The sequence below is a fragment of the Brachypodium distachyon genome, chromosome 1 (assembly GCF_000005505.3).
Source record: "Brachypodium distachyon strain Bd21 chromosome 1, Brachypodium_distachyon_v3.0, whole genome shotgun sequence".
NCBI classification, from domain to species: domain Eukaryota; kingdom Viridiplantae; phylum Streptophyta; class Magnoliopsida; order Poales; family Poaceae; genus Brachypodium; species Brachypodium distachyon.
This window is the reverse complement of record NC_016131.3, coordinates 71948536-71965516: the sequence shown is the minus strand read 5'-3', so window position 1 is coordinate 71965516 and position 16981 is coordinate 71948536. Positions and strand designations below refer to the sequence as shown.

The 16981-nt window shown below is 47.8% G+C and overlaps 3 protein-coding genes across 3 annotated transcripts; 1 reads left to right on the top strand and 2 right to left on the bottom strand.

Moving 5' to 3' along the window:
• Positions 1-7657: 7657 nt before the first annotated feature.
• On the bottom strand, positions 7658-8898 carry LOC100827956 (late embryogenesis abundant protein D-34). Its single transcript, XM_003562004.3, has 2 exons — positions 8152-8898; positions 7658-8049 (listed from the first exon to the last, which is right to left on the bottom strand). Exons 1-2 carry the CDS (start codon positions 8896-8898, stop codon positions 7888-7890), a joined length of 909 nt encoding a protein of 302 aa, XP_003562052.1. The 3' UTR covers positions 7658-7887.
• A 3638-nt stretch (positions 8899-12536) lies between these two features.
• Positions 12537-14540, top strand: LOC100841073 (pentatricopeptide repeat-containing protein At2g30780). The gene is made up of 2 exons (XM_003558723.4): positions 12537-12857; positions 13085-14540. The coding sequence occupies exons 1-2, from the start codon at positions 12618-12620 to the stop codon at positions 14084-14086; spliced, it is 1242 nt and encodes a 413-aa protein (XP_003558771.1). The 5' UTR covers positions 12537-12617; the 3' UTR covers positions 14087-14540.
• Positions 14541-15377: 837 nt separating this feature from the next.
• Positions 15378-16340, bottom strand: LOC100840769. The gene has a single exon (XM_003558722.4). The coding sequence runs from the start codon at positions 16098-16100 to the stop codon at positions 15636-15638; it is 465 nt and encodes a 154-aa protein (XP_003558770.1). The 5' UTR covers positions 16101-16340; the 3' UTR covers positions 15378-15635.
• Between the last annotated feature and the right edge of the window lie 641 nt (positions 16341-16981).

Sequence of the window (16981 nt, the reverse complement as noted above, 5' to 3'; positions counted from 1 at the left end):
TTTGGCGCTGCAGAGTTTGAAGTTTCGAATCACCATACTTACTCCGTTCAATAAAGGATGTCTCAACTTCGACTAAATTTGAATGCATCTATACACTAAATCATATCTGGATACATCCGAATTTTGACAAACTTGAGACATTTTTGTTGGACGGAGAGAGTACATAATTTTGTTTTTGAGGAGACACCATGCATAATTTTCTTCCTCGCTTCCTGGTTGTATTGGTATATAATTGCTTCGTGGTACACCACTGACTGGTCCCAAATCGTAAGAAGTAGCCAGCTATAGTCTTGACGAAATCACTCCTGCACGTACCGCCCACTGCAGTACGAACGCTGGCCCAGTTGTGCGTGTGCATGTCTGCTAGCTTGTGCGTGTGCTGTGCACATGTTACCGAGGTGTACTTGCCTTAAACAGTGCTACTCGAATACGTTTCGTAATTAAAAATGACAAGGGTGAAAATATATACTTCTTTCGTTCAACAAGGATGTTCAATTTTGACTAAATTTGAATGCATCTATACACTAAGTCATGTCTACATACATTCAAATTTTGACAAACTTAAAACATCTTCGGTTGGACGGAGAGAGTATACCCATTTAGGGATGGAGATTTCGAAATCTCAACCATGAGTTATGGTTTGAGTACATTGAGATGTCGAATTCTCAACCTTTGAGGGTTGGAGACCCATTTGGATGACAAACATCAACGACAATATCTGGTGGAAAAAGAAATTCCTGGTGTTCGGACTCCGGAGAGTACTCTGTACTTGGACTCCACTCCACTTCACATTATTTGTTGTACAAAGATATCCAGATGACACAAAATTTAATTTGGATAGTGACTCACGACCCCTGCGTCTCCTTCGTCTGGCGGCTCAGGGGAAAAACCCTAGATCTCGTCGACCGCCACTCTCCCGTGCCCCACCCTGCTGCCGCGGCCGCCGGCCCTCGCCGCGGTGGCGGCGGGCCCTGCCCCTGAAGGAGGGTGGGGATCCTCTGGCTGCCCTCGGTGCAGCGGAGCTCGAACGCCGGGGCGGCGGCGGCCCTCATCGACGCGACTCCGGCGGGCGGAGGCGGTGGGGAGGGGCGGCGCCTGCAGATCTCGGTGGCTAGGTGGCCGGGTGCACGTACGAGGCTCAGGGGAGGCCGGGTTGTCTCTTCCGGGGAGGCGGCTGCGGTTGGCTTGGCCAGCCTTGGGGACGGACGGCGAGGTTCTGAGTTCACTTTTGGTTGCTGATCTGGTGCGGCCGGGGCGCTTCCTCCCGCCGTGTGTGGGTGGATTCGGCATGCAGGCGGCATGGCTGCGGCTGTGGATGCCGAGGTGGCGGCCCCATAATTTGGCCGTATAGTTGCCAGGGCAGCAGATCTGGCAGCTTGGCTGCGGTTCTTGTCTTGGCAGTCAGCGTTTGGAAGTCAGGGCGGCAGCCTCGGAAGGGGGTGAAGGTGCTATGCTGCGCTGGGCGTAGTTGGGCTCTAGTTGCCGGGCGGTGGCCCCGAGCAGCGTTGGTCCGCAGACGATCGAAGAGATGGGTGACGGGTGACGCTGGGCTCTTGAGGCGCGCCTCACCTCCACCTTTGGCGGGCCGGCCCAAACCTGCTCCTCTCTAGCGGGTTTGGTTTCTCTCTCCTTCAAAGGCGGCGGTGCGTGCAGTGCGGTGGTGTGGTGCTCCGACGAAGATTCATCCGTGCTTCTTCGGAGCCTGTCGAGATCCTTCAGCCCCTCTTTGGTGGGTCATACCGGATCTGGCTTGCTCAGTGGAGGGTATGATGTGATGTTCGATGCGGTGGGGATGTTCTTCTGTTGTTTCCATTGTTGTGTTGGTGTGTAGGTGGCGCGTTTGGTTAGTCGTTTCGGTCTTTTTGTCGACCGTTGGGGTTCGTCCCTTTTGTATCGGGTTTTCGCCCGGTTTTCCCTAATTAATGGGCAATTCTATTTCCTCTATAATGAATTGCAGGAACTCCTTGCCCCTTTGAGGTGTCCTCAAAAAACAAAATTTATTTTGTTATCACACCCATAATTTCTATCAATAGATGGATCGATCAGTAATACTAACATCTAAGGCACCATATCCTATGAATCCGGAAGGCACTGTGCATCCGTGCATCCAGGGCGTATCAACCATTCGATTCACGTCCAACGACACCGATCAGAAACTTGGGTAATTTTCACATAGACGCCCGCGGCCCTTCTATGTTACTGGATTATTTCGCAAAAACCCCCTCACCTAAGAGCTGGTCTCTTAAATCCAATTTCACTCTCCATTATGTATTCATCTGCTTTCCCAAATCTCCAATCCCACTGCGGCTCTGACGTGCCCCTAAGCGGAGACCGGAGAGCAGCAACGACAACAAAGATCCGGTGTATTGGCGGTGTTGGACTATCCTGATAACTGCGGCTTGTGGTGGAGAACCGCACAGTGAAGGTGGAGACCGCAACGACCCGGCGGCCAACAACGCAAAGACCCACATATGCCATGACCACATCGTGGAGGGCTAGAGGCCAAGGCCATCCCGGTGACCTTTCTCACCCTGTTAGGCTGGCGGGCGTCTGCCCGGAAGTAACATGTGAATTTGTGTCAGTGAATTAAAATTGCAAGGTTTTGGTGAAAGAATCAAAAAGAGGAACAGCGCAACACTGAAAAAGATTTGCAATCACCGTGATGCATAAGTTATTTAATTGAACAGTATAGCTCAAAGTACTTACACAACGAGGAACAATTGCTGCCTTTTTTAGTGTTCTAAACCGCACACTTGGACTTTCTGAATTCTTCAATCTGTTGGCCGACCCCATTATTGCTCTAAAAAGTTACGGAGTACTAACCTCATGTACCTTAAAATTGAGGAGTTTATTCAAATCTAAAGGGAGGCAAGTTTCCTGCAGAAGCCGGAAGATGAAACCATTTTTCCAATCCATGGAAGCCCCACCCTTTATGTCCGGCTCACGGGACCGTGAATTCCGAGGAAGAAAAATAATCAACATGGCTGACCCTGATCGCTTCTTGCCGTAATGTTATCCCATGCACAACGCCCTGGGTTGCTGTTGAGGCCGGCACTGCTTGCCTTTTCAGGTTTGACGGCGCATGAGCGGTGGTTGGCAAGGTGTCGGACGAGGTATCCAGGGTCGGTCGACAGGATATTGAGGTAGGACAATAGGGGCTAATTGCAAAGTTGCAGACCAAAAAGCCAAGACGGAGGCAGATGGCAGGCGTGTATTTGAAAATTTTCATGGTGTTACTGATCAAGGCGTTGGGTGTGGATCGGCCGGCCGAGAGACCGTGGATGCACAGATGCACGGTTCCACCCAGATTCACAGGATACGGCCCCAACATCTAATACAAGCAAAAGACGATCCAATTGCATATCAAACATCACTCGATTCTTTTTGGCGTCTAGATCAATAATATATCATCAAAAGATGATCCAGTTGCACATTTAGCCCGGCCTCTTCATTTCTCTCTCCTTCTCATTATAAAATATGAACAACATATGAATTTCCGCAAAACAAAAACATGTTGATTAAGCTGCCTCCATGTATGCATGTCCTACCTACGAACTGATCGAAAACTAGCTATGTCCGGCTGGTTTCATGTTGTCGACCCAAGCACACGGTCGAGGTTACAATGATTGCCGTGCGTTTGCCGCATATACCTGCATTATATTTGGTGTTGCATGCGTACGTGCGCATTTGTACATGCTAACATAACCCGGTTGGTACTTACTATACGTATATCGTGCATGGGATCGGTCGGGCCGGGCCGGCCGGCCGGTGCAACACATTAAAGATGTAAAGTTCTGGTCCACACACATCGCCATGTGGCGTACATAAATGTCAACCAGAACATGTCTTCTATTTGGTACCATACTTTTATTACGCATATGATTCATTTCGCTATGTACATACAGTATGCTATATATATGTGTATCTGCATGCCCTTTCTCCGCCACAACCTGCTACTATCTCTTACACTTTCTAGTTAAACATACTATACAGGCCGGGACAACATTTTCATTGAAATTATATACGGAGTATAATTATTTATGATTTTATCACTAGCCATAAAGTTAGCAGAGCTATACCAAGCTAGCAATCCGACGGAAAACAACGTGCAACGGTATTTTCCTCGAAGTAGAGAGCCGCGTACGATACGGCCGGCATGCATGCGTACGGATCAGAACGTTTCACGGCAGGGACCATTTTACTTACGACGCACAATTCAATAGCCGAAATGGATTAGCTGAGAGAGGAAGGTACGTATGGCACGTCAGATCATACATTTCACGTAGGGGCGCTGTGGTCTCTGTACGTACGTGATCCAGCGTACTGTACGTACACGTATGAACCAAGGCCAATCGTGTCCCCGTCGTCTATAGCTTTCTTCCGCTCGCACATCTCCATCGATGATCGATCGACCCGTGTGTATACCAATAATCCGGTTGGTTAACTAGTGTCATCACCTCCACGAGATGCAACGCTGATCGAGCCAGTCAGGTAATTAATTGCTTGGGCATGCATGGACCGAGTACTAGGTCAGAATGGCAGAGCTGGTATAGAACGGATGGGTTCAAAGTGAACCCAATGGAATAACTGATTTCTTCACTAAACTCTTATTTTACGTTCCAAAGATTTATGAAAAATATTTAATAGAATCATATCATTCCCATGACCATTTTTTATGATTTTTTGAATCATTTAGAAATGTTTTCTCTAACGTTTATTTAAATCATAAAGAGATGAAATAATATAAAATTCCCAATAAAGTTGTTAGCATATTTAACAGTTCACACCTGTTCAAATTAATGTTGAAAATTAATTATGGAATTTGCTGGATTTACAATTGCCAAATTATTCAAAGGATTAACCAAACTAATTTGAGATTGAAATGTCATACTTGAATAATTGTCTTTGAGTTGTAGGCTTTGCTATTTACCAAAAATTATACACATTGTTCATTTTTCAGATGCTATGTTGGGAGCATTGACCCTCTAGCATTCAAAGGCTCTTGATGTGTGTCTCCACGAAGGTTGCTATGTTTATCTCTTAATCTTAGCCATTTTTTGGTGAGTTCCCATTATAAGAGTCCACAAGTAATGTTGAGATCAAGTCAAATATCATATAACCCTATTTATTTGGCGCATACCTGGATGTTTCTCATGAAAAAACATCAACTGGGTTGATTAGAACTGCACTGTATGCTGCCCCTTGATTTATTAATAGGACATTAGATGATTTATAAGTTTAGACCATAACATACCGATACCGAAATACAGAGCACAAAATATTTTGAACAGAATAGTATGAACAAATTATCCATGGCCCAGTCCAAAATTGTATTAGAAAAATATAATAACCTTGAGTTCTGTCATGACAATGTGCACTATTCAAGCTAATCTGGAATTTCTGCTAAAACATTGAAAGATTGCTGAGCTTAAATCAAGACAAATCTGAGCATGACCAACACATTTTTTTGACATAAAGTAGCACGTGAGATATTATCTATCACAATCATATGTACATAAATTATCCAAACAACGATTTTTTTCATAACCTTAGACATCCACAAACACAAAGATAAATGTCATCATGGAGCTGCTAATATTTACACATCAACATCCATGAGATAGGCAGTTATAAATAAACATCATATCTATAACACGAACCGGCGTAGAGCAGGCTTTGTAGCTGTGACAATGGTTGCTAGATAAGCCCATATTCTCTCAAGATAGCTCCGAACAAACTTTAGGTCAATCTCTTCGCTTAACACTTTTTGCAGATTTCTGCAATTGTTTGTTAGGCACGTTGCATTAATATTTTTTAATGTAATGTGTATCTATTGATCGGTAATTGTAATAGGTAAATATGTTCAGGTGTTGCCATGTTAAAATTACTAACCTTGTAGTGCAGCAGCTGCAGTGTGATCTGGATTCCACACAATGCTTTGTGCTCATTTGTATCTACACAACCTGTTATTAAGTCGAAACATGAAGTACTTAGCTGAGCAATGAATCAAATGAGATTTCTTTAAATCTATTCATATGATTCTTGCGAAACATAGTTGCAACAACAATCGGTTTGTTGGCTCAGTCAGTTGACCAGCAATACAAATGCTGGATCAGATTACCATCCGAAATACCGATGATAATAAGTTTGCCCTACAATTTGATTGTCAAAAATATGATCTACTGGAGTTTTTATATATAAATCTAGCGGTACTATTTAACAATTATTATACCTCATGAAGATGACCTCTCTATAGTGTTTAGCGTATGGGTATTTCCCAACAATCTCAAGATCATCAAAATAAATCACAGTACCAACCAAGTCTGTATAAAGTAGGATTAGTGAAGTTCGATTATAAAAAAAAACGTGTCTTAATTGAGAATTCGCAATTTTGAACCGAAGGTGTGTGTGTCATACATACCTACGAAATTTTTGTTTGTGCGGTTGGGAACTGCAATGTTGAACCAAATTTGCAATGTTTAATGTTGAGTTTAGGAATTGCTGATACTTATGTTTTTGTCCACAAGAATGAATCTTATGTCATTACCATATGAGTTGGGACGAAATTTTACAACAACCCTGACACAAACGCTTCACATGGTGTATGTGAAGATATCGTATATTTCAGTGTCGACTTATTATTTGAATATATAGTCGAGATAAACAAAGAACATATTGTAGCTAGTTATGTTATAAGTATTTGAAGGTATATGGCTAAGACACTTTTTTTTTGAGTTCATATTTCACTGAATCATTTTGAAATGTTTTCTCTAACATTTATTTAAATCAATAAAAAGATGAAATAATATAAAGTTGTTAACATATTATATAGTTTACACCTGTTCAAATTAATGTGGGAAATTGTTGGAGCATTGAAAGATGTTACACATTTATTCGCAGCTTAGTTGAATTTCTGATGTATTTATAAAAGTAATTTCTGTTGGAAACTATTTTCCCTAATACCATATTGGATATTTTGAGTTACTATAAATTTCTGGAACCCTTCGGAGTTCAAATGGCGTTATAAAGCCATATTTGAATTCCTGTAATTTTAAACTACACAAGGTTAGCGGAAAAAAATAATACAAAACCAACCCCTAGGCCGAAGCCCGTATCTCTCTGCCCCCAGCCGCCCCCCCCAGGTTACCCGAACCAGCGCGAACTAGGTCGTTTTCGTTTGCCCTTTTTCTTCTGGGCCGCACCCTCCCCCTCCCTCCGTTCGCTCGGCCTCCAGTACCCGCAAGCAGCCACGAACGGCCTGGATGACATTCATGGCATTGAACTCCCGATCGACCCATGTATACGGCCATGGGCTTGGCGCATACTGGGGTTCCGGGCCAACGAGCAGTGGATTTACGGCCCCGGCCCACAGGAACAGAAGGCCGCACTGCACCCGATTCATCTTGTACAAGCACTCCGCTAAACCCACTTAGAAAAAGCACTCCGCTAAAACAAAAAATTGTACAAGCACGAGATGCGTGATAGGTCGTTCTCAAAAAAGAAAAGAAAAAACACGTGACGCGACGCGTCGACCCGAGGAACCTGCATGTGTGCCACGCGAGCATGGACGTGGGCACGGGGAACGAAGCTGTACGGGCGGGAGCACGCACGCATGCACGCAGAGAACCGCATATAGAGCACGTGGCAGGCAGCACGATTTTTTATTTTTTGTACATTGCACGACTCGACCGTGTTGGCGGATACAGACTTACAGAGCTAGTACTGTTTACAGACTCATCAGTCATATGACCAGAAGTTTTGACTCCCGACTAAGCTATGACTGCACGAAACTAAGACGTACGCTTGCACGAAACAGTAGATGCTGCTACAACATATGCAGGACGTACGTGCCAGTGCCAGACGCTGGCGCGCCGCGTGATACCGGCCTTACGCAGTGTCGCGGTTGATCCGCGCGGCGGCGGCCATGGACGCGGCGACGCCGCCAGGCCTGGCCGTGGCGTCCTCCTTGTTCCTCGCCTCCGCGAACGCCACCCTCGCCGCGTCCTCGCTCTCCACCGCCTTGTCCGCCAGCAGCTTCTCCGTCGCATTCTACACACACGCACCAAACGCAAGTCAAGATCATCAACAACATCTCCAAGATCACTGTAAATAAACAAAACAGAACAGACATCATGGCAACAGTATACAAACCGAGAGGACGTCGCCGAGCATGGTCTTGTCCCGGTCGCTTGCGGCCCTCTCGTTGGCATCAGCCGCCTTCTGCGCCTGCGCGGCCAAGCCACCGGGGACGTTCACGTCAAGCCCCGTGGCCCTGACCTCCGCCGCCTGTATCGCCGCCGCATCGCTGCGCTCCACGGGCCGCCTCCCCGCCGCGAACGACGCCGCCTCCAGCGCCTCCCCGATCGTTATCTTCGACGGCGCCGCGTCGTCAGCATCGGCATCGGCGTCCGGCGCCAGGTACTGCCCCACGGCCTGCCCAGCCACGAACTCGGTGACGACGCGCGCGCCGGGGACGCACACGCCCTGCTTCTGGACGGTGGCCTGGTCGTGGGCGACGGCGCCCGTGCGCTCGTTGCGGGAGGCCGCGGACTGCATGGCGGCGGCGGGGCCGCCCTTGAGCGTCGCGCCGAAGACGAGGTTCTCTGCCGACTGCATCGTGGCCGCGTCCTGCGGCGAAACCGGCTTCTCCGCGAGCCCGCCGTGAACGGCCCCCGGGAACACGTCGCCGTACCGGATCGCGCCGCCGGCCTGGTCCTGGTCCTGGTGTTGCTGCTGGTCACCACCGGCAGAGGGCCTCCTCGGCTGCGGCTGCCCCTGGCTCATCTTCGCGACCGACCGCCTGGATATTACTACTGCTACTACTTGGCTCGTTGCTGATCTGAGTGTGCGGAAGTTGGTGACTAGGTGAGTGTGGCTGAGAAATCTCGCGAGCGACATGGTGCGTGGGGGATGTTTCTGGGGGTTTATATATGGCGTTTGGCGTGCATATCTGTGTGTGCAGAGTGTGAGCTCCTAGAAGGGCAAGCTAGTGTCGGTATATAGGGGGTGGAGACGTGGAGGCAAGCCAGGGGGAGGAGCGGCGCCAGGTGCCACGCGCGAAAGCGGTGTTGCTAGACGAGCGGCGGCGTACGTGGTCCGTTTCCCCTGAAGCCCGCGCGCGTGGCATTTCCTCGTGTCCGCCGATGAGCTGCACGTATGCAGGAGAGGCGACAGAGCGACCGTGTTGCAGGCTTCCAGCCCAAAGAGAAGAGAGACCTCTACTCAGGTACGTCCAGAATGTGTAAGAAGGGTTATTATTGACGTTTACAGGCACACGGGAAATGCGAAACATCGCCTATCCTTCTCGTCCTAGCAAACTAACAAAACAATCTCATATCAGCGCAAAACAAACCCCCCCAAAAAAACTCATGAGCAACTCTGTTAACGGAGAGTCTAAGAATGTCAATTTATCGCTGAAAATAACTGCAAATCGCCGGTACTCTCATTTCGATGCCATCTTCCAGTGATACAGCTGTACGTGACACTTCATAAAAGCAGGCATCTGCAGCAGTTCGCGTAGACGCTCCACAAAACGGCTAGTCTCATCACCATAACATCCTTGAGTGACATTTCATCCTCAAGAGTAGCTAGTTCTAGTAGATGCAAACTCATATACCACGCGTACTGAAGTTAGCAGCCGAACCTGGTTGCCCCGGAAAATTCAGCAGAGAAGCTAGACAAAGACAACATCTGTGCCACTTCCATCGAAACATCCAGGGCAGCATAGCAATATTCCATTCCCTTCACAGGTTATACCTCCGCATGCTCTTGCCAAGCACCCTGCCATGCTCTTCAAGATGGGCATCGTCGAGGACACTAAGATAGTAGTAATAAGGATCATAGTGATCGTCGGAGTCTGCAATGCCATTTTTCTCCCTTTCTAATTCCCTCTCTTCTCTTCTTAGCTTCCAGAAATATTCAGACATCATACATGTACTGCAAACACTGATGCTGCTGCCAGACTGCAAGTCCTCCAGATCAGGGACAGTACCTTTTGATCTATGCATACGGAGTGTCTTTATCTTGATCCTGGCACACTTGGCTTGCAGGGCATCATCCATGGTGATATTGCCGCAACTGCGTATGTCAAGGGACTCCAAGTGGGGGCAGCCCTCGCCCCGGCCAGCGCTGCGGCGCACGGCCTCCCGAGCGAAGCCGTCGAGGGGGAGGTCCCGGGAGCAGGCGCGCGTGTCGATGCGGCGCCAGAGCTCCGGCTCGTCGCGCGTGGCTTGGCGCCAGAAGCGGCAGACCCGCGCGGCGCGGCCGAGGAGCTCGGCGGGGTCCAGGCAGCGGAGGATCCTCAGGGTCACGTCCAGCGGGAGCTCCGTCCAGTCCGGCACCGCCTCCTGCGCCGCCGGCGGCAGCAGGTAGTCCAGGTAGTAGTTGAACACGTCGACGTGGACCGTTCGGCCTTTGACGCGTCGTCGCCGTTGCCGTCGGGTTTGAGGGTGAGGACGAGCCACCGGCATCGGTGGCGGCGGAGACATTGATCGAGGTCGATCGATCGATCGATCAAATTAGCTAGGGTTTTGCCGTGTGTACTTCCGTAATATATACAGTACGAGCTTAGCTCGAATCCTTGACCGACTATGAGCGAGGTTGGAATTTTGCCAGATCGACCGTGTTGCATCCTTCCATTGGCGCTGGGTCCCAGTCGCCTGTCACCCCCCTGGGCGCTATTTCGCTCGGGAGCAATACCCATGATTGAAGACGAGAGTGTCATTCTAATTCTGGATTTCTCTTCTGTCAAAGACCAATGTGCTCATCTTGCCGACTGGTGGCTGTCCGAGGACAGGAGATGTAATTTGAAGCTGCGAGGTGCAATCATCATGCTTGGGTGGTGGCAGCTATGGCTCGAGCGCAACCTAAGGGTCTTTCAATCTAAGCAAAGAGCTGTGGACATCCTCTGTGATCTATCTCTCGATGAGCTCCGGGCATGGCAGCTCGCCGGATGCAAAACGGTCGTCTATTTTAGATGATTGGTAGTTGTTGGTTTCATAGGATTCGCCCTCCCGAGTGAGTATTGTATCTTTATCCCACACCCCCTTTCTGTTGCTATTTATGTAAATAGCTCTATATGAAACTTTGTTTTTTTCCTCTGCTTAACTAATGAAAAGCGCGCTGCTGCATTTCGTCAAAAAAAACGAGAGTGTCGTCAAGCTTCTGTCAAACTTGCATCAGAAATCAAGATGAAGCCCCGAGCACAGCACAGGACATCGATACCACGCGTACTGAAGTTAGCAGCAGATCGAACCTCGTTGCACCGGAAAATTCAGCAGAGAAGCTAGACAAAGACAACTAACATGGACCCATGGACGAGATCACCATCGTTATGTGAGACCCTCCTCGTGCCCTGTGCGAAGATTTTCTCTCCCCAGCCCGAATGCTAGTACTAAACATTTCCCAAATTAATTTTCCCCGCAACTCTTACCAAATCTGTCCGATTAATCATCCATCATTATTAATTAATTAGTGTGCTCATTTCCAAATCCCCGAAAATCGCTTCCTTTTAACAATTAATTCAATAGCTGGATATAGATGAACACTATGAAGTACTCATGCGTGGATTGACCATAAAGCATCATGCATATCTGTTTTCAATCCTCAGCAACTAATCAATACCAGGGCCACAATTTATTGCGATGGGGTACAAATATAGCGACAAATAAATGATCTTGCGAAGGAAGATAAGTGTGGTTCCGTTCCTATATAAAGAGGTCAAGATAACACAAACACCACATCCAAAGTTTTCACCATGGCTTGCAAGACCACCGTCGTTATCGCATCCATCTTGCTACTGGCACTGCTCATGTCTTGCGGTAACGAAACAACACATGTAGCCAATCTTTATAAGCTACCTTTCTTGATAATATGTATCATTCGATATACTGCTTCCGTCCCAAAATAAGTGGCGTGAATTTATATAGATTTTTATACAAATCCACATCACTTATTTTCAGACGGAGGGAGAATAACGTTTCTTCTGTTTTGACAACGTGGATTAACCGTACCTAATTTGTTGTATTTACATATGTGTGCACAGATACGGTTCAGTGTAAGTGCAAGGATGACCGTACCAACCGACCGTGTCATGACTCTGCAACATGCGATCAGGATTGCCGTCTCGAGGGCAACAACCGTGGGTACTGCGATGCTGGCTTATGCCACTGCGTGGATTGCGGGTGGTGACCAGTTTCTTAATCTGTTCATCTTGAGTTGATGGTCTCAGAAATAAAGTGCATGTGTGCATTAATCAATTATGGTGCCTTTTTTTTCATGAATTGCCTGTTCTGCCATAAGCCACTGCACAAATTGAGATTAAAAAATGGATGAACATAGCACAATAAATAATTTTTTTAGAGCTAGCACGATAAATAAATGCGCCGAAAGCTTCTCACACAAGGAGAATCTCATGTCAGGCCTTGCAAAAAAAAAATCTCATGTCAGGCCCCCACAGTCTCGGGCTGACGATTTAAGAAGCCCATCTGAAATACTCCGTAGTTCCTTCTGAAGTTCTGAGTTAGTAGTTGGCCAAACTGAGCTAGAGTTCTACATGGGCCACTGGGCCTGATCCTCAAACGAAAAGGGAAAAGGAGGACGTTGCTGCGAGTTTATCGATGGCGATCGCCGCCGCTCGCCGGCGCCTGTGGCGCGGGATAAGGACTGCAGCCGCCGCTTCAGGCGCGGACGCGGGCGCGGACGCACCCCTGCTCGCGCGGCTGGTCGCGGAGCCGGAGTTCCGCGTTAAGGCCACCATGGAGGAGGCGAGCTCCTCGGCGCCGCACCGCGACGCCGCCTTCTGGGAGCCCCTGGCCGCGGCCCTCCTCCGCGCTTCCTCCCTCGGCAAGGCTCACCTCGTAAGAAACTTTTTATTTGCCGTACTTCCAATCCATCTATGTGTTTCATGGTTGTTTTATTTTAGTAGCTGCGGCAAATATCAGATCTGCAAACTGCAATTCATTTGTGATGATATCCAGTGAGTTTGCGCTATTATTTCCCCTAATTCACAAGATGTTCTTTTTTGTATATGGTATAAATAAAACCTTTATTAGGGCAAACTAACATGGGGCCAACATTGGATTAGGTCTTGGAATGGAAGCTAGAGAAGCTACTGAAGGAAGGGGTTCATAATCATAGCTGTGAACCTTACTCGACAATCATCCGTTTCTGCGGAGAGACAAGGAATGCAGCACTTGCAATGAGAGTCTTCGAGGGTGTGGAGGCACAGGGAATTCAACTGAACACTGGCATTTTCAATGCCCTTATTAATGCTTTCCTGTCAGTTGGAGATCTCCTTGCTGCAGTGACCTTATACGAGACCATGGAAGGCATGGAGGACTGCAAACCTGACTCTGCTACATATGATGCCTTCATATCTGCATTCTCGCGAATCGGAAGTGGTGATGCTATGATGAGCTGGTACTTGGCTGCAAAGAATGCAGAATTCATTCCAAGTATTCAAACTTTTGAATCTTTGATAGTTGGACTTGTTCGGTTGAACAGGCTAGATGATGATGAGGTAGTTTTTGAAGAAATGATTTCCTTTGAAATTAAGCCGAACTTTACTATTTTGGAGGCCCAGCTTGAGGTGCTTTCTAGAACAAAGGAGGCTAATAGGGTCAAGAGATTCATAAAAAAATTTAGTGATGGCAATTGGGAGCTGAATAAAGCTACTGTGGGCAGGCTAACAAGATTGTGCTTGGATGGATGTGAAGTTGATCAAATGGAGCAACTGCTTGCCTTGATACAAACGGGAGTGGACTTGAGTTCTGTGACACGACTGCATTCTGGAATTATTAGGTTCTATGCTAGTACAGATCGCTTGCCAGATATGGAAAATGCAATATGCCGGATGTTTGATGATGGCATGACGTTTATGTGCCCAGAGGATGTTGAGGCTGTCATATGTTCATATTTTCGTCAAAAGGATTTTGATAGGTTGGACATGTTCTTAAACCGCATCCGAAGTTTGTACAGGCTCACCCGTTCTACCTATGATATATTGGTTGCTGGATTTCGGAGGTTTGATTTACATCAACCACTTGATTCAACCATAAAAGATATGAGGGAAGCTGGATTTGCATGAGGTCAGGGACAGAGACAAGAAGGGGAGGGTGGCACACCATGGTTTAGGAAAGATCTCTCACAGAGATAAAGTATCATGTCGGATTGTTAGCGTGAGAAGAACAAACTTAGCTGGGCGTTGCTTGGTAGTGCAGCTGTATCTATTTGGCGAAGATGTCACATAGCTTTAGAATCTGTGTCTGTTTCTATAGTGAGAAGAGGTTTTAACCTCGATTTTGCAAGAGGCGTTACACTTGGAAAGAACATCAATGAGAGGTGGATTGGGCTGAAGTGTTGTTAGCAGCCTAACATGTCATCTAGGTACGAGTTTGCTAGATCTTGCTGATTTGATGCGTTGTCATATCAGAAGCTCTTTATAGCAAACCCTCTTGATTGTAAAACATGATGTGGTATATGTGAATGTGATAGCCCCTTGTCTGAAGTAATTTCCAGAAATATTGAATATTTTGCTTCCATTCTTTTGATTCATGTACTAAAACATACTCAGAGTACTCTGTAGGCCCCCAATTAGCAAAATGAGAAATTTTACTGCAGCCAGTAAGATACACTACGTTACTTTCAAACCATCTAATGTTCATACATGGTGTACTAGGTAGGAAGATAAGATAACTTGACGTGGGCTTCTCTGGATTATCTCAACCAACTTAAGCAAGAAGAGACAATCTGTTACAATCTAACTTAGCAGATCTGCAAATGAATGGGAGGACACTAGATTCATCTTTGTTCTTGGTGGGTACCTTGTCACCTAAAATCTGCTTCATTGCTTCTGGAGTTATGGTTGTTTTCTGCACACATTACGCCGATTAAATTACAATAATTGTATATTTGGAAGGGAGAAGGGATGCGAAAGGTCTTAATTGCCCATAGAAAGAGATGAGACGACAGTTAGAAAAGGGAAGATAAGTGGGATAGACAACGACCGGCAGCCAGACTTGATCAAATGACCACAAATATCAACCAAGTGAAAGCGGCCAGAGCTAATTTTTCCCTTTCAGCTTTGTATGGTCCCAAGAGAATCTCACCGTCTTTGTGAAATTATCTGTATAAAGTTTAGTGATGCATAATTATCGAATAAGAATGTTGTCGGTAGAAGTAGAACTAACATTCGCTTGGCTCCTGGACACCATATACTATTGGTGATATAGGTCAGATTTGAACTGCTGGACCAACCAAATGGTCCTATGATTCCTGTTTGCAACTGACCTTCGGAATAGAATGGCACAATAACTGAGGAGATCTGGGAAGATTACTCCCATCTAATCCAAGGTGCATCAAGGGATCAACCAAGTAAATGAGTTCCAGCAAAGGATTCCTCACAACTTATGTACAGTTGATTCCAAGGAAAGCAGGTAGATGCACAGACTTCACAACAGCTGGTTCTTCCATATGCTCAGAAGGACGTAAGAAGGCCAGGCAAGGAAGAACATGAAGCATCCCCATCTTTACCAAAAAGAAGAAAGATGGCAAGAAGCTAGTATACCAGAATCAGATAAACCAGATGAGCAATTAGCGCTCATACACACACTATTACTACTCGATCGCTGGTAATTCTACTGTACAACCACAAGTTTCCCAGTAATCTCTCCTCCATTGCAGAACTTCCAAGCTCCATCTTCCCCTTCACCGGCGTCGCCTCCGGTGCTCTTCGGCACCGTGACGACAAGCCGCCCGTCGACGAACCCGGCCACCGCCATCGCCGGGCAGCTCTCCTCGGGCAGCCGGGACCTCCACCTGTCGAGCTCCATGCCGTCATCATCATCCTCGTCGCCGGCTCCGGCAGCTTGCACCACCACCTTGACGACGCCGGGGTGGATCCTCACCGTGCGCGCCCACACCTCGCTGGCCGCGCCGGAGCCGGGTGCGACGAAGTGGAACGCCGCGGGGGATTCGAAGGCGGCGACGTGGGCGTCGGCGGGCAGAGGCAGCTCGAGCACCTTGCTGTACACGTGCGGCAGCCTCCGCAGGTCCTTCTTCATCTTGTCTGCCGCCGGCGTCGACGTCGGGTGGATCCTCATGTAGACTGCTAGTGCTAGCGCCTTCTTGGTTACTCTAATTTGTCCCCCTGGGTTCCTTTCTTGGACTGTGGAGTCGTGGGGACGAGACGATGCGATTTATAGCGTCCTGGAGATGGTAAAGGCCAAGGGAGGAGGTGTCACAGAGTTCTTGAGTGACGTTTGGGGAAGGAAGGAAGATAAGCCCGGGAGGAGTCATGGAGACGAGGGAGACGGAACTAGCTAGTGTGCGTGCCCCGTGCCAGGTACGTGTTTATTGTGCTGGGCGGGGAGGACGGGTGTAGCACGGCACGGCGTGGCTCGAGATAAGGCCGGTATTGGCGTTTTCTCCATCAATACCCCAACGGACAACGCCTCGCTCAAACCTGGGGGCTGCTGCTCCAACGGTTTTAGGCTTTCAGTTTCAGGGGGCCTAGCTATGCGCCTATACCATGCCGCATTGCCGCCCCAGGGGCGCCGCGTAACGGCGCAAGGCAACGAAGAATTAATCCCATGCCAGTCTCCGATCCCTCTTCTGAACTTGCTTTTGGTCGCTGGTCACGAATCTCAGATACGGAGTATGTCGCTTTTGCCATTTTTAATTTCGGCTCTTGTTAACCACAGAACCAGTAACCACGCGTCAGGCAATGGTATCAGGCCCGTAGATGGGTATCAGCAGGATGCACGACCGCTCGGGGCCAACAAAATTGTGGGGCCCCAAACTCTGGCATGTAGTCATGCTATTAATCAAGAAAAAAAACAAATGACTTTGCTAATCATGCACGGGAAGGCCACCGGGCCACTCTTGACTGCCTCTGCACGGGAAATCGATGTCTCTCCATTGCCTCGCTTGACTCGCCCACCGCCTGCCTCCACGGCTCCTCGCCTCCTCCCGATCAGCCCCT